General features: G+C 37.3%; 1 protein-coding gene across 4 annotated transcripts in view; it reads left to right on the top strand.

Annotated features, from left to right (window-relative positions):
- The first annotated feature begins 283 nt into the window (after positions 1-283).
- Positions 284-27108, top strand: part of LOC123877601 (cGMP-specific 3',5'-cyclic phosphodiesterase-like) — a 68665-nt gene continuing 41840 nt past the window's right edge. For 3 of the 4 annotated variants that reach the window (XM_045924411.1, XM_045924408.1, XM_045924410.1), the window contains exons 1-2: positions 284-549; positions 24690-25404. In XM_045924411.1, the coding sequence (XP_045780367.1) occupies positions 24775-25404 (630 nt within the window). In that variant the 5' untranslated portion in view covers positions 284-549; positions 24690-24774. The remainder of the gene's footprint in view (positions 550-24689; positions 25405-27108) is intronic. The other variant, XM_045924409.1, reaches the window with a different exon arrangement.

Genomic DNA, 27108 nt, shown 5'->3' with positions numbered 1-27108 from the left:
ACAGTTCAACCTCATAGGTATTTGCACTTCTGTGGAACCGCCCAGACACTATTTTCTGATCGACGAACTTCTATTATCTTGAGACATCACGGTTTACTTCTGATAGAATGTCTTATGGAAAATTTAGGCAAGTGGCATTGAAAATTCGGAAAATCTTTATGAAGAGTGGTCTTGTCTTATCTTGCGAGTAATACCATGTCGTATCTGCACTTGGGCCGAATTATCTAATCTATGCGTATCGTTTGCAGTCCGTGCCTGGGCGGGCGCCGGGCAAAGGGGGGGACCGTCCGATTGGCCCGGTTCACCTCAGCTAAAGCCTTCAGTCTGCCTCCGACAGGCGTACGGGGAGAACGCATGCCGTCCTGGCGCTGCCCCATCCGTGTGACCTAACAACGCAAAATCTTCAATAAAATCGTGTGTGAAACCTATATTTTCCCCCTGTGATTTGTTTATTATCATCCATGACGTATCTCCAGTACGGGGGAACTGCTAAATAACAAGTGAAAACTCCGAGAGTAACGCAATAGCGATACATATTTTTCGGGAAAAGTAAGTAGCTACATAGAGTAGATGTTTAATGTATTTGTGCTAGAAATAAGTTAGGGTTTGCATTATGTAATTGCTTTATGTTGTTACACTGTGACCCTAGCGCGAGATTCGTAGTGATATGACGAGATAATGTGCCAAAGTAGAGAGTAGAGACAATCAATGCGGTGTGCGAAGACTTATAACAGGTAAACACAGTAAATGTTTATTGAATAATGAATGGTTTCAATTGCATACGGCTTCGGGGGCAAGGTTTCACTTATCCCTTTAACGAACAAAGAGATACGGAGACCACATGTGTATGTAGGTAGGTCCTAGTAAACGCTCCGTAGTTTATGTGATGAACGACCGGTCTAAACGTTTTCCGGTGCACGATTTTCTTGTCCTAACTACCTAAACTAGCAAAACGCCTGTGACTTCTCTTCAAAATATAAATAGGTTTCTCAGAATAAGAGAAGCTATGACTGATCTATCAAAGCAAAGCTCAAACTACGGGACAGATCGAGCTGTTTGGCATGCAAGTAGCATTGTAAAGAAAGGATCGACTAAGAAAAGATTTGAAAATTCATCCCCTAAGGGTGTAAAATAGGTCAACACAACTGTTGTGGTGGTAGGTGCGGGTGAAGGTAGTCGATAAAAATATACATCAGAAGTGGGATCCTTATTCCTGATCCCACTTCTGAAAAAGAAACATCAGAAGTGGGATCAGGATTAAGGATCCCACTTCTGACGTCTCTTTTTCAACACAGAATGTCTCAAGGTACTTGAACTTTAAACTTTATCGCATTAAATAAAGAGGCCTGCAATACTTCTTAAAGCTAAAAACTTAACTAACAGGTGGGTTCCACTCAAAGTACCAGCAACGCATCAAGCTAGCTTCGTAGAACAAATTAGCGATTGACGTTGCTTAATTGATCCAATGAACATAGTAACCTATACTATTTACCCACTTGTTCTAGAGCATGCATAGTGCATACACGATAGAGCATATGGGCACACTTCACGAAAGTTAGGGAACTTCTGACAAAACGTCGACGTGACTGGCAGGCGTCAAATGCTGCTCAAATGTTAGTACATTTGACGCAAGTAACTCTATCATAGCCATATTTTTCTATGATTTCACGCCGCCGTACCCTAATATTTGACATATTGTCCATTCAGGAAGAATGAAGTGGGTTTATGGTATAGGCTCGGTATAGGTCCATATTTTCGTAGCTTATGGGGCTTGAAAAAAATATGAAAGCTGGTGCCATAATTTGCAAGTTCATCATATAATTTTTTGAGTGGCAACAATAAAAAGAATTTTCATTCTTTTTTTTACTGTCCACATCCATTTTTAGCACTTTCACGCTTAGTTGAAGGGGAAAGAGCACGTTAAAATATATATTTAGTAAGTATTTAGTTATTTACCTATCCTCGAGGCTCGTAGGTAGTTTCTCTGCCAAAACAAACAATCGATCAATGTTTTCCTTATTAAGTATCGGTTACAGGTCATTGTGCATTGTTTGAATTATTAATTGAATTTTGTTATGGTTCGGCCCCACTACCGGTTCGGCAAATGACTCGTGATATCGCAAATTGGGATGCCTATGTCAAAAATGAATTATTTCTCCGTGACTATACCTAACTATTTTTAACGCCCGACCCAAAAAGAGGGGTGTTATAAGTTGACTTGTGTATCTGTGTGTCTGTGTATTTCTCTGTGGCATCGTAGCGCCTAAACGAATGAACCGATTTTAATTTAGTTTTTTTTTGTTTGAAAGGTGGCTTGATCGAGAGTGTTCTTAGCTATATAATCCAAGAAAATTGGTTCAGCCGTTTGAAATTTATCAGCTCTTTTCTAGTTACTATAACCTTCACTTGTCGGGGGTGTTATAAATTTTTAATTTACACTTGTAAATTATCGTTTTAACGAAAAACTCAACTTATTTGTTAAACTTGACTCATTGAATTTATAAGTTCAGATTTCATGCTTTTCCTTTCATTTAATTTATCAAGTTTCTTAGAGAGATTTTATCCTTTTAAATTAATCCTTACGATCTATGCAATAAAAGTACAGGTTGTATTTTTACAGATTTTAGTAGGTTCGATTCCCGGTTGTGGCAAGCGAATTTTCGAAAACCTTTGAATGCTATTCTCTTTCTATTCAAAAATAAGGAATGTTTCTTTGAGTAAAATTTTCTATCTACAGTATTAAGAGTATTTTTCTTTCAGGTGGCATCCACCCTGTATAATCGTAAACCATAAATATCTAAGAAATTCCTCCAAAGTGATTCCTATAGAATGCAAAAATCTACATTAAAATGAGTCGTCCTAGTGACGTTTCAGGAAAATGGTAACAGGCAAATACACCCACAACACAGCTCAGTCATAAATCGTAATTCTGTCTCCGGTCCGTACTGAATGAAAATACGTTTAAGTAAAAAATGCCTTAAAAAAGTTCCCTTTAGAACAGCTTTGCGTCACCCATTTTGTTTTCAGTCAATAAGCGTACAGAGAATCAGCCATTTTATAACTTCGAAAGCAAGCTACTTCTATACAAAATTTCATACAAATCGGTTAAGTGGATGGGTCTTTAGGAATCCCGCGGGAACTCTTTGATTTTCCGGGATAAAAAGTAGCCTATGTCCGTCCCCGGAATATAAGCTTACCCTGTACCTTTCGTCAGAATTGGTTACACTGTTGGGCCGTGAAAAGGTAGCAGATAGACAGACAGACACACTTTCGCATTTATAATATTAGTATGGATTTACTATGACAGGATTTTCAGAAATCCCTCCTGAGAAATTTAATCAATCATTCAGCCAATTTGCGTTATGTGGTGGATATAACCTTTTCCGAGAGCTCGCCACCATATACGATTCTCCACCTTCTACATCCACCCACTTCTCGCCACTTTAACGTCGTCACTCGCGAGTCAATTTTTTATTAATTAGATACAAGTTAGCCCTTTCCTACCTAATTTAGTTACCTACAGTATACATATAGCAGTAAACTGTAATCTCACCTGGTGGTATGTGATGATGCAGTCTAAGATGCAAATGGGCTTGCTGGATTGAGCGCCAGCGCGTTTCAAACCTTCGTTATTTTATAAAAGCTAAAGGTTTCTGTGCGTATTGTCCCCAACACAGGGAGGTACGATCAGCGACTATGAAGTTCGGATCATGGTGGCTTTGGGAGACAGAATACGCAAATAAACTTTCAGCTTTTATAAAATAACGAAGGTCTGGTACACGCTGGCTCTCTCTTTGTCAATCAATCAACCAGTTTGTCATGTTCTGGATATAGGCCTTCTCGAGAGCTCGCAACTGCTTTCTCCATCCACCCACTTCTCGCCACTTTAACATCATCACTCATCAGTCCTGTGTTTCTACACCGCGCTTGCTGATACGCGGTGTCCACTCCAAAACACTGCCCCAATGGCCATCGGTTCTGCGATAGATACCTCATCATCACCATCTACAGCATGTTGCACTTCTTGCACGCCATTTACTTCTCATTATAAGATCATCCATCTCTTTCTCGCCACCTTTTGCGATATCGTCGTGCCATCATGCACGTGGTCATCCAATGTTTTTGTCATCTGTGGCCATGTTATTCTATTTCTAGGAGCTCTTAGCTGTAGCGTCCTTCTTCTTACGATATACTCACTCTTGTTCTGGGCCGCTGTTCTTTGAGCGATATCATCCCCGTTTTCTTCCTTATCTCCATATTAGGTAGGAATAGTGTAAGGTTATTTTTAAAAATTGATTTGAGTTGTCAAAAATAATATAAAATTATTAATTTACCTAATGCAGGTAGTTTGATAAAATCGATATTTGGCTCATTCGATGTCATACAATCTGTTGCTAGGCGGTCAACAAGATTGAACTTGCATAAATACGGGTGTTTCGAAGGTTTTAGTTCAGTCTCCTTCCGAGATTCGGAGCGATATCGCATATTTTCGGTATTTGAATTGTGAACTGGATAATTAGATGTTGTGATAGCAATCACGCTCTAATTAAATTATTTATTTTGGCATTAGTTTGTTTAGATTAAAACTCTCGGATAACCTTACACATTAAACTTGTGTTTTTTTGTGTTGGTTTTGGAGAGGACATTCCAATAATTCGATAAAAATATTTAAAATAATACCTGCTTTTCTGAGTGACGCCAATAATAGGGACCCTACCAAAGAGAAACAGGCCTAAAATTATATTACCCTGTTCCAGACCTAACGTTATTTTCGTTAAAATAACTACTCCCTAACTGATATATTTCAAGCGCGGCGTTGAAGTCGACTTGACCTTTGCAAATTAATAGGCAGTGCGCTTTCCTAGGCAGCTAGGTAACAGGCAATATACTCAGATTAATTGGATGCATGCGTTGCACGTGCAGGGTTGGCACTCCTGAAATTATACGTATCATTCTTAGATTTTGTGTAACAATAAATTGAGATGGATTGAGGTCGATGGATTGCAAACTAATAAGAGACAGTGGGCTATGCCTAGCAGGTAGATAGGTACTGGGTCATACTCAGATTAATTGGCTGAATGCTTTGCATGTGCAGGGTTGTCAATTCTGAAATTATGATGCGTATCATTCTCTGTAGAAATGGAGATGGATGCAGGTCTTGAACTTTGGAAATTAATATGAGAATAAGAAACGGTGCGCTGCCCCAGGCAGATAGATGGTTAGGGAGTTACTAGGTCGTATTCAGATTAACTGATTGAACGCGTTGCACTAGCAAGGTTGTTACTTTTAAAATCAATCGTATCATTCTCTGTGTAACTATAAATAGAGATGGATGGTAGGCCTGGACTCTGGAACGTTACAAATTAATAAGGAATTGTGCGCTGTCCTAAGCAGGTAAATATGTAGTTATTAGGTCGTACTCGGATTAATTAATTGGTTGAATGCGTTGGCCGTTGCACAAGAGGGTTGTCACTTTTGAAATTATACGTATCATTCTCTGTGTAACTATATTTAAATGGACTTGGATAAAGGCCTTGAACTAGGCTTGAATAAGGCACGCTGTCCCAGGCAGCTAAATACCAGATGCGTTGTACGTGCAGGGCTGTCACTTCTAAAATTATACGTATCATTTACTTACTTTGTGGCTAAAAAGAGATAGATGCATATAAGGTAAATCAGAGAAACCACGTATTATTGAAATAGTTTCAACAAATAATTGGAATGTCCTCCCAAAACATTCGCGAGGTATACAGGGCACAACGCGTATCATGCGTAACAGGTAATCATTAATGGCAAAATAAATTATTTAGTTAGAGCGCGATTGCTATCGAAATTCGCGACATCTAACTATCCAGTTCATGATCTAAACACAGTTTTTTCAAAAATCGTTCTGAGTCTTAAATTATTTCCAAAAACTCAAATCAATTTTTTAAATAACCTAACACCTACCTACTTTAGAATCGGCAAATAAAGTTTTTATGTTATTAATATACTTAAATATGAACCATTCATTCATGGTGGTATTTTTTGAGAGGAGTAGGTAGGTCTGGTAGGGTTTCAGTTTTTCAACAAAACGAAAGCAATATTACTTAGGTATGTAAATACCAACAACCATTCGATTTTGAAGATATTAAGAACCACGCGCAGGAACCACGGAACAAATGTATTGTTTCTATTCTATTGATTTGAACTGATAACATATCAACACTTGACTCAGAAGAGTATTGTGTTTATCTTTACTTAACCTACATAAATACCTACATAATACAATTCCATAAGAATGTTATAAAGGCAAAAGTGTGTCTGTCTGTCTGTTATAGGTATTTAACACAAAACAGACAGACAGACAACAAGTGATCCTATAATAAGGGTTCCGCTTTTCACTTTGAGGTACGGAACCCTAATAATGTAAAAGAACGCCAACAGCAATAAATCGATTTGCTTAGATATTAAGTACTCGTAACTAACCACTAGCCTAATTCTCTAAATATTTAATTTAGGTTTAGATTCTAAAGGAGGATCCACATCTGCGAACTGATCGTCTCGTGGTCGTGAGTCGCTCAGTTCGCTGGTGTGGACGGGCTATAAACTTAGCAACAACTTCAATTTGGCCCACGTACACATGTACGAGCTGAGCAGCTCATGAGCCTCTCAGCTCGCAGGTATGGATGGATCTTCTTTAATATTTTTTACTATGTTTATAATAGTAACTTAAAACATTATTATTTATTAGGTATGTGCTTACTTACCAACAAAAATGTTTTATAACCTAAGCTATAATAAAGAGGACCTTGTAGTGTAGGTAATCACTCGTCCAGTCTACTGACGAATTTTATCATTTCTCTGTAATTCGCGTACCTACGCCTTGCCATTTTACCTTGAGGAAATAAAGGTAAGGTCAATTCATCCATAAATGACACATACCTAGTAAGAAACCGTATCTATAGGTATGTAGATTTTAATGTCAATCTTATCACACTTCACACTAATATTATAAAGGAGAAAGTTTGTATGTGTGTGTGTGTGTATGTTTGTTACTCCTTCACGCAAAAACTACTGGACGGATTGGGCTGAAATTTAGAATGGAGATAGATTATATCCTGGATTAGCACATAGGCTACTTTTTATCCCGGAAAATTAAAGAGTTCCCACGGGAATTTTAAAAAACCTACATCCACTTTTCTTTATAGGTACATATTTTCGTCCATATTAGGTACTACGTGTAGGAATGGGAACTAATTTATTTTTGTCATATCAGCTTAGCCAAATTAAATTTAAAGAACCTACATTTACGTAAGAACAAAACAAAATAATTTAACAAAATAATTGTTCTGTAAACATATCAATCATTTATACAAAAAAATCTGTACCAATTTTTAGTATATTTATGTACCCAATCCAGTTTAATAATCCTATATTATAATCCGTAATTTTCTAGAATAGAATTTTCTCATATTGGGCTCAATGTAGTGCGTAAACAGCCTAAGATTTCATTTACACGAAAGCTTTTTAACGTTCGTTAAAAAAGCGTCAAAAAAAATGTTTTCCCAAGTATATGTTCACACGTCAATACATTTTGTTCTATTTGGACGCTTTTTTAACGGACGTTAAAAACCCCGTGTAAATGAGGCTATATTGTCGAATTCAGCCCGTGTTAGGCAGGCCACACGCGTGACGTGTACGTGCAAACATCACATATTATGATGCGATTATGTGGATTTTATCGCTATCAAAGGCGTAAAATAAACCCGTAGTTTTCTAGATTAGAATTTTCTCAGATTCGGATCGATGCAGTAGGTAAAGAGCCTTATTATCGAATTCAGCCCGTGTTAGGCAGGCTGCACGCGTGACGTGTACGTGCAAACATCACATATTTATGATGCAATTATGTGGATTTTATCGCTATCAAAGGCGTCATAAGTCCGTAGTTTTCTAGATTAGAATTTTCTCAGATTCGGATCGATGCAGTGCGTAAAGAGCCTTATTATCGAATTCAGCCCGTGTTAGGCAGGCTGCACGCGTGACGTGTACGTGCAAACATCACATATTTATGATGCGATTATGTGGATTTTATCGCTATCAACGGCCATAAAAAATTTGTGCCAGATGCAACGAACAGACTCATAATATTATTTGTGTACATAAACATTTATTGTGGGCAATGAAAGCGAAATATTGGGAAGAGGAGATAAAAATATGTTATTATTGATATTACTAGCTTCTGAGTAGGTACCTACTTCGGTATCCTTAAAAAAATAGTAAAAAAATAAATAGTAAAATAATTTATTTTAAGTGTATGTAAACAATTAAATGTAGATAGGTATTATTATAAGATATAACTAAATGTGTAGGTACCAACTCCAAAAAACTTTAAAGATATTTTTAACCCCCGACCTAAAAAGAGGGGTGTTATTAAGTGTGAATTTTGAAGTGTTCCCTTTTCATTTATCTAGCTGATTTGTTTTATTTTAACGTTTATGTTACTGTTATTTTATGCTTAACATACTTAAACATTTATTTAAGTGGACTAAATATTCAAATCAAACGCATCATTTAATCATATTCAATCTTTTTCAATGAAGCTTCAAAACTCCGGAACTCCGGACTTGGAACGCTCAGCTTCAAAACCCGACTCCGGAGCTGAAAAATAGTCCGATTTTAAGCCCCAGTACTGAGCTGGGCGCTGCTCAGTACCTATTAGGTGATGATGATGGTGATGATAAGCATTGCTTCACGAACGTAGGGAATAGGGATAGGTATGGATAGGTACCTACCCAACTGAATAATTGTTAACAAGGTTCACAAAGGCAGTACACGCTACATACATGTTTATCTGTGTGGGTTATCCGGTCGATATAATATCTTCTCGTTGAGATAATATTATGATCTTTTGATAGCTACGTCGCGGACACTTCAAGACTGTTCTACACTTATATGTGTTTCAGCGAAATGGCATAAATCGAGAGTTGGCCATAACTCTCAGGGATATAACCGGGAGATGTTAAAACGACAATTCAATAAGACCATTTCACAAGTGTAAATTAAAAATTTACAACTCCCCCGACAAGTGAAGGTTACAGTAACTAGAAAAGAGCTGATAACTTTCAAACGACTGAACCGATTTTCTTGGGTTATAGCTAAGAATACTGTCGATCAAGCTACCTTTCAAACAAAAAAAAAAAAATCCAAACCGGTTCATTAGTTTAGGAGCTATGATGCCACAGACAGATGCACAAATACACAGATACACACGTCAAACTTATAACACTCCTCTTTTTGGGTCGGGGGTTAACTAAACAAATCTAGTGATATCATAGAATACTGTACACCGTAATGACCACCATATTGTACGAGGTCAAGTAAAGGCAAATCTAAGCACGCGAGTGTCCAAACGTGATACGCATCAAACATAAGCAATCAGTAGTAAGGACTTTTATTAGTAAAGTGGGCAACAAACCGTACGTATTGTGTACTAAGGTTTCTCAGTTGTGGCATAGAATAAAAAACATTAATAGAAGGTTCACAATTGTTACGATATATTTTTCTAAGCCCCGACTCAAAAAGAGGGGTGTTATAAGTTTGACGTGTGTATCTGTATGTCTGTGTATCTGTGTATCTGTCTGTGGCATCGTAGCTCCTAAACTAATGAACCGATTTTAATTTAGTTTTATTTGTTTGAAAGGTGGCTTGATCGAGAGTGTTCTTAACGATAATCCAAGAAAATCGGTTCAGCCGTTTGAAAGTTATCAGCTCTTTTCTAGTTACTGTAACCTTCACTTGTCGGGGGTGTTATAAATTTTTAATTTACACTTGTTGAATTAAATACTAAGAAAAATACTAATTTAATAAGTACTTAAATATTTGTTAATTTAAATATTAAGTAATTTACTTTAAACAAGTAGGTGTAGAGCTTAATTAAATCTAGATTAATTAGGTAGATCTATTACGAATTTTAATAACACTTATTTCATAACCAGCCAAAAGTTATATTTTTTAATTTGATTTGATTATTTATATTACTAAAAATGTAAAATATAATTTAGTGAATAAAATATAATGTCGAATATTTTTCATAAGGTCAAACGACATCGATTAATCTTATTTCTGAAATTCTACGCACGCGCCTTGCACGCGCGTTCAAAACCGGTAAAAAGCATGTTAACAAAGACCTTAACACTATTTTAGCACCTAATTAATGATTATCACTACTAATATTAAAAACGCAAAAGTGTGTTTGTTTGTCCTTCAATCACGTCGCAACGGATCGACGTGATTTTTGCATGAGTTAACAGGGCTCTCTCCGTCACTTACTCCATACAATCGTAGTCCCAATTTCATTTGAATATTAAGCAACCAAAGTCCATGAAATTTTGCAGACATATTCTAGAAACTAATACCTGTGCCTGTGGTGTTTTAGATTTTTCTAAAAATATGTAGTTTTAAAATTACAGGGGGTCAAAGATTTGTATGTGAGTTTTTAAGACCGCGTAACTTTGAAACCGAATATTTTAACAGAAATCTGGAAAACCACAGGCATAGAAATTAGTTTCTAGAATATGTCTGTAAAATTTCATGGACTTTGGTTGCATAATATTCAAATTAATGTGGAACTACGTTTGTATGGAGCAAGTGACGTAGAGACCCCTGATAAATACAATGCTGAAGTTAAATAACGAAATAAAATTATAAAAATTTCCATACAAATTTTTTTTTTTTTTATGTCCAAGTTTTCATGGCCCTAACGTGCCCTAACCAGAGACGTGCTACCTAAACATGATTGTGCACTTCAGCTTTAATTCCCTGCAAAAATAAATTCTGTTGCATTAGCATAAAGTCCAATTTCTAATACAATTATGATAAGCGGAAAAACGAGCCGAGCGAGAGGTCTCTAAATTGGAGTGTGTCACTGTCTAATGGATTGCAAGCATAAAAAAATATTTTCTATGGTACGAATTATGATGTAGCTCACAAAGTTCTTATTCATTGTTTATTTAATATCAAACAACAAGATTACTTTCTTTTGTTTTCGCAGTAATTTTCATACTGTTATCTATATTTTATAATGTCATTAAAATATCATTTAGTTTAAAAAGTATTATAAATATTTTTTTAAATTAATAGGATGACAACACTGGGTGTCAAGCAAAACAATATGGCGAACATTCTGTACTATACTATACAGAAGTAGTAAGGTAACCATAATTTGATTGTTTAATGGAAGTGTTTTTTTCTGTTTATCGATAGATTTCCCAAAAATAAAGACTTAAGGCAAAAATGGATCGCTGTCGTTCCAGGAAATATCACCAAATATTCGGCAGTTTGCGGAATGCATTTTAAAGCGGAAGATTTTGCTACAGCTTCGTGTGCACTGAATGTTTTTTTAAAAAGAAACGCTGTACCATCAATTTTCCCAAAAGTATGCCTTGCTTACGAACTTCCTAAATCTGTTTAGGACCTAAACACATGCACCAGATTATACAAAATAATTTTACTTACCTATATTATAGGTACCCATACTACTTTTTCGGAGAAATTTAACAAAAAAAAATTGAATTTTGCTACTTTTTTATCTACAGCACGGCAGACTATGGCCTAAACCTTTATCATTCTGAGAAGAGACCCGTGCTCAGTAGTGAGCGGCGATGGGTTATCATGATGATTTATTTCTCCTATTCTCATATAATCCGTCAAATGTCTTACATTATCAAATCGTGTTGTCACCCTAATAGAAAGGGACACACTCCAATTTAGCGCTATCTCAATAGGCTCGTTTTTGGTGTCTCAGTGCACAATCTTGTTTAGGTAGCATGTCTCTGGCCCTAACTCACTGAGATCGTTGGCCTTGGACCATCTAAACATGGCCAACGATCTCAGTGAGTTTTAGCACGTTAGGGTCATGAAAACTGTGACATTTTTTTTTTTGTATTACCAATTTTCCTCAAAACTAATGGGCTGTCAAAAGATTAAAGACAAACACACTTTCGTATTTATAATTTTACGCTTATAATATAAGTACTTAATAATTAATAAGTATAGATTAAAAAATAAATATTGTCCATTTTTTTTAAGGTCAAACAACTTTTTATTCAAATTAAAAATTTTAATTCTATGCACGCGTGTGCAAAACCGGTAAAAAAATGTTTATATAAAATCTTGTATGTAATATACGTATTTAAATAGCAATATTATAAGTACTGATTATAATTTATAATTAATTAATAATAATTTATAATGTCAATTATTTAAGGTCAAGTTTAAATTAAATGAATTCAAAGCACGCGCGTGCATAACATGTATATGTATAATATACTAGAAAGTGCCCGCGGCTTCGCCCGCGTGGATTTCGGTTTTTTAAAATCCCGTAGGAACTCTTTGATTTTCCGGGATAAAAAGTAGCCTAAGTACTAATCCAGGATATTATCTATCTCCATTCCAAATTTCAGCCAAATCCATTCAGTAGTTATTGCGTGAAAGAGTAACAAACATACACACACACACACACACACATACAAACTTTCGCCTTTATTATAATATTAGTGTGAAGTGTGATTATATACGAATTTAAATAGCACGATTAATTAGTTAAGTAACTGATTATAATTTACAATTAATTAATATTAATGTCAATTCAGCATTTTATTCAAACATTTTGAAGTAGGTATATGCCGATATTCTACCGTCAGCCATCTTAATGGAAGGAATAATTTCAAAAAAATATTGACATAGTTGAATTTGTTAGCAATTAGCATAGTTATCTTCGTTTCATTTTGTGCCATGCGTTTTCCTTATGGTCTTATGGTTAGGTATGATTCATATACTTAGTACTGCTACTAGGTACCTACTTGTACATAGTACTATCACTAACAAATTCCCGTAACGGTTTTACCAGTAAGCGGAAATAATATGAGTTGCTCAAAGGTCATAGCTCATTAGAGCCACGCGGCACCCGATTTACACTGCCTCGCCTAATTCGGTTAGTTTTTCTATAATATGGCTTTCTATGGACTAACGTTCACTACATCAACTACGTAGCGTCAGCGTATCGCCTCGCTCGCAAGCTGTCTATGCGCGGACCGTGACTCTGGTCACATGCTTGCCTTGAGTTAACTGCTCATTGCCAACGCGCGGGACCCGAGTTGACCACGCGCTGCCCGCGACTGATTAATATGCTAGGAATATTTGAGACATAGTGTCAACAACTAACAGACTAATCGAAAATTTGTAGACCACGCGGTATCCATTTTTTGACCACGCTACGTTCACTCGTTGACCACCCGATCATCTGTCGACAACGAGTGGACACCGAACGACGAGGTGGTGCTCATCGGGTGCCAGGTGGCTCTTATGGAATATAAGCTTTAAAGTTTGGACCACGTGATATCTATTCTTTGACCACGCTACGTTCACTCGTTGACCACCCGACTACCTGTCGACAACGAATGAACGCCGAACGATGAGTTGGTGCTGGTCGGGTACCAGGTGGCTCTTATGAGCTATGACCTTTAAATTTTAAGCAGACACATAGCGCGACGCAGCAATCGCAACTGCACGTCAGCCTGTCATTCTTAGGGCCGAAATTCATACTAATATGATAAATGCGACAGTGTGTCTGTCTGTCTCTCTGTCTGCCTTCTAGCTTTTCATGGCTTATCTATTTCAGAAATATGTACTCTATGCTTTTACATATTTTTTACCTGCAGACGCAGAACAAACTGTTTGAAAGTGCGGCATTTCTTGAAAGAGAAAATTGACGATAGCTTCATCGTCGGCAGGCAGTAATTGTCTACATCATCTGACTAGTGACTACCAATGCTATAAATGTAGAGGTTATGGCGTGAGAACAGATCAATATTTATTGCTTTCTCGGGCGCGCCTATTATCCTGATTCATCATCATGACAAACTACCGTTACCGATCAACCCATCGCCGGCTTATTACTGAGCACGGATCTCTCTCGGAATGAGAAGGGTTTTGGCCATAGTCCACCACGCTGGCCAAATTACCTGCACAATTATTATCCCCATTGAGACGTTCTGAATCTACCACTAATGAATGCGAGACGAACCAGCAAGAAACTCGTGTGTGTGTGTGTGTTACCTTTTCACGTTTTGATTTTCCGGAAAGCGGATATAGACTAATTTTTATCCCTGAAAATTGAAGAGTTACTGGGATTAAAAATCTAAATCCTAGCGGACATTATAACATTGTACCTACTGTTTTAAATAAACTGCACCATACCTATTAGTATACCGTTAGTAATGATATGAGTATATTCCCGATCCAATTCCAATTTACCAAGATTTTTCAAAGGTGCCACCTGCCATCCACAGAAATCGATTTAGGCCACGTTTTAGCATAATAACGACCCAATCCCGTCGCTATTCACAATCCACACACTGCGATTCGACGATAGGGGTTGATTGACATAGGTAATGTTAGAAGTTCTTAGAATTTGGAAAGCTACTACCTACCTACTGATTTTTAGCAAAAATGTAACAAAGATTTATTTACTGACTAGCTGATGCCCGCGACTTCGTTCGCGTGGATGTAGGTTTTTTAAAAATGCCGTGGGAACACTTTGATTTTCCGGGATAAAAAGTAGCCTATGTGCTAATCCAGGGTATAATCTATCCCCATTCTAAATTTCAGCCCAATCCGTTCAGTGGTTTTCGCGTGAAGGAGTTACAAACATACACACATACACACTAACTTTCGCCTTTATAATACTTACTAGAGAATGCCCGCGGCTTCGCCCGCGTGGATATCGGTTTTTTATCCCGTAGGAACTCTTTGATTTTCCGGGATAAAAAGTAGCCTATGTCCTTCCCCAGGATGTGTCCCAAGTCTGTACCCATTAATATCGGTTCAGCGGTTGGGCCGTGCAAACGTAGCAGACAGACAGACACACTTTCGCATTTATAATATTATAGTATGGATTAGTATGGATTAGTGTGATGCTTACGCATGCAAGTAGTGTATGTAATAATATAACGCCTTCATATCTAATATATTTCTGTTAAAGTCAAGCCTTTTACCATTTCACATAAGCTCAACGATTTATCTTCAATTCGGTACGAGGCGACAGAAATTAGATTCAGGATTTAGTATTCAAAGGGGTACATTATATGATTATTTTGATCACCCACTTATTTCTGTAGCCTACGAGCTTAATCAAATAACGTGCGACTATGATATTCGATTTTCCACTAAGAGCGGTTACGCACTAATCCGATCTCTGATTCAAATCCAAGCTATTCAGTGGACATCTTTGACATATCTACGTCATATTATGTCCGATTTAAATCCGAGGCACATCCGAGATATTCTCACGGATGACGGAGAGAAATCGGATGACGGAAGTCGGAGCGAGTATGTATTTGTATGGTAGCTGCTACCATACAAATAGTTCTATGACTACTTAGGAACGTATTTTCACGGATTCGTATCGGACGCAGTGCGTAGGTGGTAATCGCCCTTATGCGCTTCTCCATATTTACCTATTATTTTATGATTTATTGTTCTAGATCTAAAACTAAGCCAGATATCGATTTATCTTTCCATTTTGCATGGCCTAAAACAATAGATATCATAAAAAGTTTATTTATTTTAAAAGTTTTGACTGAAAGATGAGTAAAGAAGTAATCACTTACTTTTAAAAGTAATAAGAATATACTTTATACAAAAAGAAATACAAAAAGTTTTTCCTTACTTTCAAAATATTTTTTTCAGTTAAAATGGAACAGTAGATAGCTATCTGCTAAAATATGAACAAAACGATGAAATCTCCTGAGAAGGGTCGCTTTGCCACAACTTCAAATAAATACAGAATTCCGAATGAAGCCCGGGTTTGGACGGGAGGACGTTAATCTAAAATTTAAGACTCGCTTCGAACTCGAAATTTAAGAAGTCACAAAAAGTAAATTTACGGGTAGGTATGGCTGTAAGCCCGTTCTACACGTGCACGTTAATCCATCGCAATTTAGATTGCGATTAGAGCGTCGATAGCTCAACGGTTGAGGAGGACATAGGCTACTTTTTATCCCGGAAAATCAAAGAGTTCCCACGGGATTCCCAAAAACTCAGCCGCTTAATCGATTTGTATCAAAGGTACCGAGGCCGAGGTAGCTTGCGTCCCTGTAATTGACATAGGCAACTATTTATCCCGGAAAACCAAACAGTTCCCACGGGATCTTCAAAAATCTAAATCCACGCGGACGAAGTCGCGGGCATCCTCTAGTAAAATATAAATTAATATCATTCTTCACTCGCAGTTTTTTAATTTTAACCAACTTTCAACAAAAAATAGGTTCTCAATTCGGTGCGTTTTTTCACATTCTAGCTCACAGTTTTACTTTGTTACGAAGTATTACCGAAATAGGGCGGGGAACGCTGCGAAACATTTGCACTATTATGTCGCGGTTTTCGTGGGCTGCGAAAACGTTTTTCTTAGCGTCGCGGCGCTAAGATGAGCAGGCTTTAAATAAAATACGAATCGGAATGTAGGTAGCCCGGGTTTGAACAATTTGAAAACAAGTTAAAAGAAGATGGAAAGAAGTCGCAAAAACTTTTACTGGTGGTATAATATTATTATCTTTAGGAATGGAAATTATATTTTAGGTAGACGAGCTTTTCCCCACGACTTATTTGTTTTTAGGGTTCCGTTCCTCAAAAGGAAAAACGGAACCCTTATAGCATCACTTTGTTGTCTGTCTGTCTGTCTGTCCGGCTGTCTGTCGGTCTGGCTGTCTGTCTGGCCTCAGTCCGTCATGTCTGTCAAGAAACCTATACTATAACCTATAGTATTTGGTAGGTAGGTAGGTCTTATAGCACAAGTACAGGAATAAATCTGAAAACCGCGAATTTCTGCTTACATCATTTAAAAAAAAATTAAAATGTGTTTCAATTTTCAAAATAGCTGTACCAAGTGGGGTATCATATGAGAGGGCCTTTCCTGTACATCCTAAAACAGATTTTTATTTATTTTTATGTACAATAGTTTTTTATTTATCGTGCAAAATGCTGGAAAAAATACCCGAGTACGGAACCCTCAGTGCGCGAGTCTGACTCGAACTTGGCCAGTTTTTACATTCGTTTATAATTTACTAGTCGATGCCCGCGACTTCGCCCGCGTGGATTTAGGTTTTTTGAAATCCCGTGGGAACTCTTTGATTTTTCGGGATAAAAAGTAGCCTATGTGCTAATCCAGGATATTATCTATCTTCATTCCAAATTTCAGCCAAATCTGTCCAGTAGTTTTTGCGTGAAGGAGTAACAAACATACACACACACACACACATACAAACTTTCGCCTTTATAATATTATAGTGTTAAGTACGTCCGGGGAATTTCAACTACGTACAGATGCAGACCTTGACGATGACCTGCGGTACGATGATAGAAAAGTGAAGGAGGAACCAAGTCAAAAACCTTATGACTTTTTTGAGAAGTTGCGAGCTTATAAACGACTAGATGATGCCTGCGACTTCGTCCACGTGGATTTAGATTTTTTTAATCCCGTGATTTTTTTAATCTAATTTTCCGGGATAAAAAGTTGCCTATGTCAATTTCCGGGACGCAAGCTCCCTATGTACCAAATTTCGTATAAATCGGTTAAACGTATGGGCTTGAAGAATCCGATGGGAACTCTTTAATCATCCGGGATAATAATAGCCTATGTCCCTTCCCGGGATGTAAGCTAGCTGTACCAAATTTCACCAAAATCGGTCAGTCTGTTGAGCCGTGGAAAGCTAGAGACAGACAGACAGTCAGACAGACGCACACTTCCGCATTTATAATATTAATATGGATTTCTAGTTTGCCTATCGTGTACTTTTTTTTTAAAAGAATATTAGCCATTTTAATCATGACTAATATTCCCCTTTCCCCTCCAACTAAGCGTAAAGCTTGTGCTAGGAGTGGGTACGACAATAGTGCAACGGGTGGGGTTTGAACCGCCGCGCGACCTTTCGGAATTCAGTCCACTCCTATAACCGTTGAGCTATTGAGGTATATGTACTGTGTATAGATCACCGATTTCTTCTCGAAGGCATATTTTATCGTATACTTTTAAACATAAAATAATAGTAAGATGTATTAGAGAGATAGAGAACCCAGAAGATTGTTTTCATATCCTGCAAGGGTTTTTCCTCGCGAAGTCGCCGAAGCGTTGCGTTGAGGGTTTTCTCATTGAAGATCAATGAGGTTTGAAAGTGGCGGGTTTATGGAGACGGATGTGTGACATGACTGAGCCTTTGTTTTATGGATATTGTGACAGGGTGACCATTCTTTCCGTCGGGATATGTGACAACTCCTAGGCGCTCGCTAGCTCCTATAAGCGCTATTTTATAATAAAATTCCACAATCAATTTTAGACTTGCCTTTACACAAGTTTAAAAAATCTATTAAAAGTATGCTCCTGAAATAAGCTTATTTTCTTGGATGATAGCTAAGAACACTATCGATCAAGCCACCTTTCAAACAAAAAAAACTAAATTAAAATCGGTTCATTCGTTTAGGCGCTACGATGCCACAGACAGATACACAGATACACACGTCAAACTTATAACACCCCTCTTTTTGGGTCGGGGGTTAAAAAATATTTTGAATTTGAACTCGATTACGGTAGAATGACAGCTACAGTGTGACGATCGCAATCACCTCTGATTGCCGACACTCGCTCACACGCACACAAAATATGTAAGAATACCATAAATTCAGCCAATCACAAGAATTGCGATTGTAATAATGATTGATGCAAGTTTTCTAGAATCGACTTATTCTCACTCTGTATGCATGCCTCGACCCTCGATCCTCAGTCGACCTAATAAACATAACGAGGTTCATTCACATACCTACTGCTAAAAACATAACCGGTCGTTTTAACTTCGCTGCAATCGGATAAAAAATTGGCAATGTTTTTGTATTCTTCTCATCAGCCACTTTCATTTGATATAATACGGTTATAATACGGACATCAAATTAAGGGGTGTCCAAAACATAATTTATTTATGATAATTATTATTATAATCCAATATTTTTGAGCAGATTTAAAGGCATTTCCCATAGGTATAGAAAGTATCCTTTACTGATACCCAAAATTAAGCCTCAATCGCTCAGCGGTTACAGGAGCGGAGCGGTCGGGCGGCGGTTCAAACCCCACCCATTGCATTATTATCGTACCATAGTGGTCTGTGTATCGTACCCACTCCTAGCACAAGCTTAACGCTTAAATGACTAATATTCTTTTTTTTTAAATTAGATAATTTAATTCAATGTTTAAATATCTATTTTGTGTAATATTTACACGTACTTACCTTTTTAAAATATTTCAATCTAAAATGCAGCGGCGACTCTATTCGACGGTTCGGAGTCAATGATATTAGATCGGAGTTCTCAAACATCTCTAAAGTTTTCGAAACCATATGCGTTTTGAGCAATTAAATATTACTTGATTTAATGATGAAGGAAAAACAACATGCTTTTTGCATGTCTGCAAGGTCTTCTTAATGTCCCTAAAGGTTTGTGAAATCGGCCAATCCGAACTTGTCCGCCGAGGTTGATTATGGCATAATCCCACAACATTCTGAGAAGACAACAACAAAGTATTAACGGATATTAATAAGACGTTGACAACCCTACAGTTTTGTCCCATTCTTGACCTATAAAGCGGTCATATTGCGAGCCGAATCAAAACACGACATCCTTTGATGTCCATTCTATTAGGGTTGCCTGTTATTTCAGTGCATCGGAATTTCTACCAATATTGATCGAAAATGATCCCGAGCTATTACTGAAAGTAACCATCGCATCTGCATGTTGTTGTAAAAATAAACAATCCTTATTTACCCGACAACGGATCAGTTTCTTATTTGCACTATTTATGATACTATAAATAAACGATTATGGTTATGGTTTTTAAAAATTGTTAAGTACCTAATTGTATAATAACCTAGACTTAATACATTGTTCAACAGTGTTTAAATTTGTGTGTTTGTGTGTGTATGTTTTGCTCAATCGGCCACCCTGGCGCAGTGGTAAAGCGCTGTGGTCTTAAAAGTGGAAGGTCCCGGGTTTGATTCACGGCGAGGTGCTTCGAATTTTATAGTTTCTAAACGGGTCTGGTCTGGTGGGAGGCTTCGGCCGTGGCTAGTTACCGCCCAACCGGCAAAGACGTGCCGCGAAGCGGTACGTTCCGGTACGATGCCGTCTAGAAACAAAAGTATGGGTTTAATGAAAACTGCAATACCCCTTCCAGGTTAGCCAGCTTCCATCTTAGACTGCAGCATCACTTACCACCGTCTATCGGTTGACAATGATGGTGTCATACCTACATTTGAAAATTCACTTAATAAATATGACATACGAAATGACGATCGTATTTACAAGCGAAGTGAGCGAGGCCGCGCAAACAACCCAACGTTACCCACCAATTACCCGATATTGTCTAGTTTATTTCTGGTTTGGGCCCGGCTTTGACGCAATGTCTCTCAGAGACACTTTCCATTGCTACGACCCGATAATTTAATCGTCCGATTTATTGCCGTCCGTTAGTTTTGTCTAGAAATCCCAACCTTATTGCCAATTAAATCAATGATCCCTTGGGAAAACACTAGGGAACAAAGGAAAACGTTATTTGCTTCAAAACGGTTATATTCCAACTACTGACGATTGACTATCGTAATTGGTGTTAAGTAATAGCCACAACTACATCATTATATTACACAATTCTACTTTATTATCATACCGGTCGTCTTCGCACCGCTGGATGTTCACCGGACATAGGATAAGGTATAAGTCGGTATCATGCAGGGTTTTGAAACTCGACGGTCTAGTATTGCATGTATCTATCTATCTGTCAACCTAGTGGATGCTGAAGGGTCTACACTCTACCGATATTAAAAAAAGTATTTATTCCACAGTTGTATTCCAAACTACACTTTAACAGATATATTGAGTAGTTGGGTTTTTATGCCTCGATAGCTCAATGGTTAAGGAGCGGACTGAATTCCGAACGGTCGGCGGTTCAAACCCCACCCGTTGCACTATTGTCGTACCCACTCCTGGCACAAGCTTTACGCTTAATTGGAGGGGAAAGGGGAGTTTTAGTCATGATTAACATAGCTAATATTCTTTTTAATAATTTATTAATAATAATAGTCATGTAAATTTTGTCTGCCTTTGCTTGTTTTTGTCCTCGTATTGGACAGTGGACTATCGGAAGTGACGTTACGTTAAAATATAACCGGTAACAGCTAACAGTGGAAATAAACTGTTATTGACCGACATCTTTATAAGGGCTGTAAGTGGTTTCATATTATGACCGGCCATTTGTCCACGATAACATCTATAATCTTCTTTATGAGGTTTTAAAGTGTAAAAAAAACTAAACTACTTCTTTGATAGGCTTCTTTGATGAACTTTGCCGCTGTATGTTGAGTTTGAATTTCACTTCCCATTAGATATTTTGAGTTTCTTAAAGTTGCATTTTCAAAAGCAGATTGCAGGTTAGAATAATAATGTACAACTGTACACATATTAACAAGTAATATAATTAAGTTATAGTGTAAGTAGGTATTAAATACTTATGTTAAAAAATTAGTAAGTATAGTAAGTAGTTAATATTAAAATATTATAATGTATGGTGTAACCTTAAGTAATGACTTCCAGCAAATAAACCGTATGTGGTTTTAGCTGGAGCCAACATTTTCATTTGAAAATTTAAAAAAATACTTTAAATAAATAAAAACCTTTTTAGGTATACCATGAAAGTCCCATCAAAATCGATAGAATTTCAACAGCTTTCTTGCTCTGCGTACTTGTACGTATAGTACGCGACAGGTTGAGATGGCAATCGGGGTATGAGGCGGGGGTACGCCCCCGCCTCATACCCCGATTGCCATCTGTACCTTTGGTCAGAATCGGTTAAACTTACATATCTATGGTTAAACTGTTCGGCCGTGAAAATGTAGCAGACAGACAGACAGTTAGACACACTTTCGCATATAAATATCAAGTATGGATTTGTTCCCTAAATTTAAATGAAATTAAATCCATTTCAGCTGTTTTATAAAGAACTTGTACATAAACAAAAGTTGGACTTGAGAAAATAAACAAATTATGCCTCCATTAGAGAAGTCCTTCCATAAATTGCCCTGTAAACTGTCCACCTATTTGCAGCTAACACCAGTTTATTTCTAGCCCTGTAATCAGGGTTGCCACCAGTTATCACACTAATATTATAAAGGCGAAAGTTTGTATGTGTGTGTATGTGTGTGTGTGTGTGTGTGTGTGTATGTTTGTTACTCCTTCACGCAAAAACTACTGGATGGATTTGGCTGAAATTTGGAATGAATATAGATAATATCCTGGATTAGCACAAAGGCTACTTTCTATCCCGGAAAATCAAAGAGTTCCCACGGGATTTCGAAAAAGCTAAATCCACGCGGGCGAAGTCGCGGGCATCGGCTAGTAGTAACTATTGGGATGATGTGTATGTCAAAAGTAAATTATTTCTTAGGTATTACTTATTAAATACTTCATAAATTCTTGAAATCCGCGTCCACTGTTAGTTTTAAGTTCCATTTTAAATTATTTATTTAACAAAAAAAAAAGTACGTCAAATTACTGATAAAAAGTCGCTGATTTGACTAGTAGTCATCATCCCTATTAACAATCTCTATATTTCACACTATACTCTATCATTTTGCCGCACGGTTGGTTCGTCAGTCAATCTTTGGTTCTGTATCAACTGTATCTAGATATGACTAGAATAGGTCAAAGTTGAGTCTGTTATATCACGAAATGTAAACAAAGTTGCCCTGAAAACAAACAAGATTTTAATTAAATTCGCGTCAAAATTGAGTTTGCAAGCCAATTTTAACAACAGTAGGTTTGACCCTTAGAACAAGTAGGTAGGTACTCGTACGTACTTATATAAATTAATTTGACCTAAATCATTGTTATGTTAGGTAACCCAAGTTAGTTTGTTAGGGTATTTGTTGTTGTCCCTTCTCATTGTGAAGGGAAACCCGTTCTCAGTAGTGGGCTGGCAATGGGTTAAAATGATGTTGATGACGATTTTTGTAGATTGTTAGACTAGTAGCTAGTGCTTAGACTTGGTTCCTGACAAACTCAAAATTTGTCAAAAAGCTATGGAACGCAGCATACTTTTTTTTTAAATACCGAGCAATCGGGTCACCTGATGTTAGGTGATTACCGCCGCCCATGAACATTTGCAGCACCAGAGGAACCGCCGATGCCGGCCCTTTAGGAATTTGTTGGTTCGTCCCTTGAATAACCCCATGTTGTAATGTATACTTGGATTAAAACTAGCAAATCGAATGCAGTGAAAGAGGAAGTATGTAAAGGGAGATGTGGAAAAATAAGAGTGGTTTGTTCTTCAATTACGTTGCAACGGAGCAACGGATCAACGTAATTTTTTTATGCTCTATACGAGTAGTTAAAGACCTGGAGAGTAACACAGGCTATATTTTATCCCATAAAGTCAAAGAGCTCCCACGGGATTTTTAAAAACCTTATTTCACGTGGACGAAATCGCGGGCATCAGCTATCACACTAATATTATAAAGGCGAAAGTTTGTATGTGTATGTGTATCTGTGTATGTTTGTTACTCCTTCACGTAAAACTACTGGACGGATTGGGCTGAAATTTAGAATGAAGATAGATTATACCCTGGATTAGCACATAAGACACTTTTTATCCCGAGAAATCAAAGAGTTCCCACGGGATTTTTAAAGAACCTACTTCCACGCGAACGAAATCGCGGGCATCAGCTATTTTACATAATATAAACAATACATGTAAAATGAATTGCGAATTTTATCTTTCAGCATATTCGTGCCCTCTTCAAAAGGGCGGAATCAAGCTTGTAGCTTTTTTGGCAGCCCTATGTTATGCCCTTTTAATATTCATTATCAGGCAAACACTTTTTATTTGACTCCATTTACGCTTTATTTTCCTCATGTCTCTACATAGCCCATTACGGAAAATTCGGTGCTTGAATAACTTGGTGCGGAATAGCGCGGATGACGTATGGGTGTGCGGGGCGTCCCCCCCGCCTCTTACCCCGATTGTCATGTCGACTTGTCGCGAACTATAAGTACCTACAACGTATATTTCGTGTAGGTAACTGATGGAAAACATCAGCAGAACTCACAGACATACAGGTTTCTCACATTTAATTGATTAAACTGCACATTGCTCCGAAAATTTAGAGCGCCCGGGATCGAACTCCCGACCTCCCAAAAAAACTACTTAACCACTAAGCTATCACCGCTCAAAGGTGTATGAAGTCTCCCAATCTACACTGAGCCAGCGCGATACACTATACATACCCTTCTCATTCCGAGTTGAACTATAATGAAAAGATTACTTTTAATTTATCATATTTTAAAAATTCATTCTATTTTTAACCCCCATCCCAAAAAGAGGGGTGTTATAAGTTTGACGTGTGTATCTGTGTATCTGTCTGTGGCATAGCTCCTAAACTAATGAACCGATTTTAATTTAGTTTTTTTTTGGTTTGAAATGTGGCTTGATCGAAAGTGTTCTTTGCTATGATCCAAGAAAATCGGTTCAGCCGTTTGAAAGTTATCAGCTCTTTTCCCGTTACTGTAACCTTCACTTGTCGGGGGTGTTATAAATTTTTAATTTACACTTGTTGTTTCAGATATGATTGCGGTGCCAAAGAAAAGATGTCCCAATATACAAAAATCGTAAACAGTACCACCGCAACAAACTGAACCGTACCTGCCATGACATCCGAGGAACCAATCGATGTGGTCGCAAAGAAGGCTGACGCTAAGAAACCAAATGCAAACTTCCCCGACGACAATCCCGAAACCAAAACGGATAAGCATCAAGAACACCTCAAACGTACCCATCAGTTAATGCAACTAGTGTACGAACTTCCAGATGAACTAGAAACAGTCCCAGAAAACAACAACATGCTTAAAGAAAACCCACCGATAACTATCGTCGAAATCACGGAACAGAATGGTTGTGAAACTGAATTAGGTAGTGCGAGATGTGATAGTGATTATTTCCAAGAGTCTAGTCCCGATTTAGGCAATAAGGTCGTATACGATGTGTTAGAAACTAACGAACTATTAATGCAATGTGCGGATGAGTTCAAAGAGGTTATAGACAGGACTTCACCTGATGATACGACGGATGAGGATTTGCTAGAGTTGAAATCTTTATTGGAAAGTAAGCCAAAGTTGTTGGAGAGGTATATTAGGGAGTGTGCGAGTGTAGATGAAGTGAATAGGTTGCATAAGATAACTTCGTGCGGTTCGCTGTCACCGAGGCCACATCATGAAGCGAGGAGTACGTCGGTTACGTCAGATCTCTTCCAGTTATGGCTGTCTTCGTCGCCGGTTAAGGTGAGTGAATAGTGTGATAATAGTTTTATTATGTCACGTTTCAAGGCCACTATAATTAAATTATTAACCTTACAGACTGATAAACAACACGAAGTAATCTTTATCTATACCTTAATAAATAAAATTGGAGTGTCTGTCTGTAATTTCGAAATAACTACCGCATATTAAGGTCATATGGTTATTTGAACGATACTATAACTGAATCACACGTTTTTAAAATTTTTGTCTGTCTGTCTGTCTGTTTGTTTGAAAAGGCTAATCTTCGGAACGGCTGAACCGATTTTGACGGGATTTCACAGACCAGTAGAGAATTGACCAGGCAGTAACATAGGCTACTTTTTTAACCGACTTTCAAAAAGGAGTTGTGTTTTTCTACCTATGTACACCTAAATCTCCGAGATTTCTCAACCGATTTGCGTCATTTCTTTTTTAATCGATAGAGGAACTTTGTGATATTGTTTCATAAAAAATTTGGATTCCAACTCTTCAATCCTGATGCTACAGGGGATCTGACCAATTCACGCGGGCGAAGCTGCGGGCATCAGCTAGTATAATATAAACCTACAATAAAATTGAAAGATAATAATTTGGAGATATTTAGGATTTTTTACAATTCGAACCGAGCGAGTCGTCTCATTTTCACCATCAGGAGTAGGATAATAATTTTAGGGTTATTTAGATACTAGCTGACGCCCGCGACTTCGTCCGCGTGGATTTAGTTTTTTCAAAATCCCGTAGGAACTCTTCGATTTTCCGGGGTAATAAGCAGCCTATGTGTTAATCCATGGTATAATCTTTCTCCATTCCGAAATTTACAAAGAGTAACAAACATACATACACACAAACTTTTGCCTTTATAACATTATAGTAACAATACATAAAATTAAATAGACTCTACATTTTCAATTTTAACAAATGACACGAGAACGAAATATTCTCCTTGTAAAATGATTGATTTTTTAATTTTATTTTATTTGACTAACCAACAACTTTTGCGATTGTCTCTCGTAAAAAAACCTAAAGCCCGTATATTTGATGCTGGTAACCCTTAACAGGGCTCTCTCCGTCACTCGCTTCATACAATCGTAGTTCCAATTTCATTTGAATATTAAGCAACCAAAGTCCATGAAATTTTGCAGACATATTCTAGAAACTAATATCTGTTTCTGTGGTGTTTTAGATTTTTCTAAAAATATGTAGTTTTAAATTACAGGGGCTCAAAGATTTGTATGAAAATTTTTAAGACCGCGTAACTTTGAAACCGAATATTTTAACAGAAATCTGGAAAACCACAGACATAGATATTAGTTTCTAGGATATGTCTGCAAAATTTCATGGACTTTGGTTGCTTAATATTCAAATGAAATTGGAACTACGATTGTATGAAACGAGTGACGGAGAGAGCCCTCTTAAATCAATAAGCGACAGGTGACAACCCTATATCAAAAGTGTTTTTATTTCCATTTCTTCTATTTCATTTCTATTGATTGGCATAGCGATTTGAGTGCAGCGCAACGCCAGTAAACAGATAATGCTATCACCAGTGCTTCACACTCGAGCATCTGATAATAATGTTTAAAAGCCTCTAGTACTTCCATACACTGTTATCAATATCAGTTACGATACTAGAGCACCTCTGAAGTGGATTATTCATATCAATAACACCTACTCCTATATTTTTATACCGAAATGCCAAATATTCAC

This window comes from Maniola jurtina, chromosome 24, assembly GCF_905333055.1.
Source record: "Maniola jurtina chromosome 24, ilManJurt1.1, whole genome shotgun sequence".
Lineage (NCBI taxonomy): Eukaryota > Metazoa > Arthropoda > Insecta > Lepidoptera > Nymphalidae > Maniola > Maniola jurtina.
The sequence above is the reverse complement of the archived record's forward strand: the minus strand, read 5'-3'. Positions and strand labels throughout refer to the sequence as shown.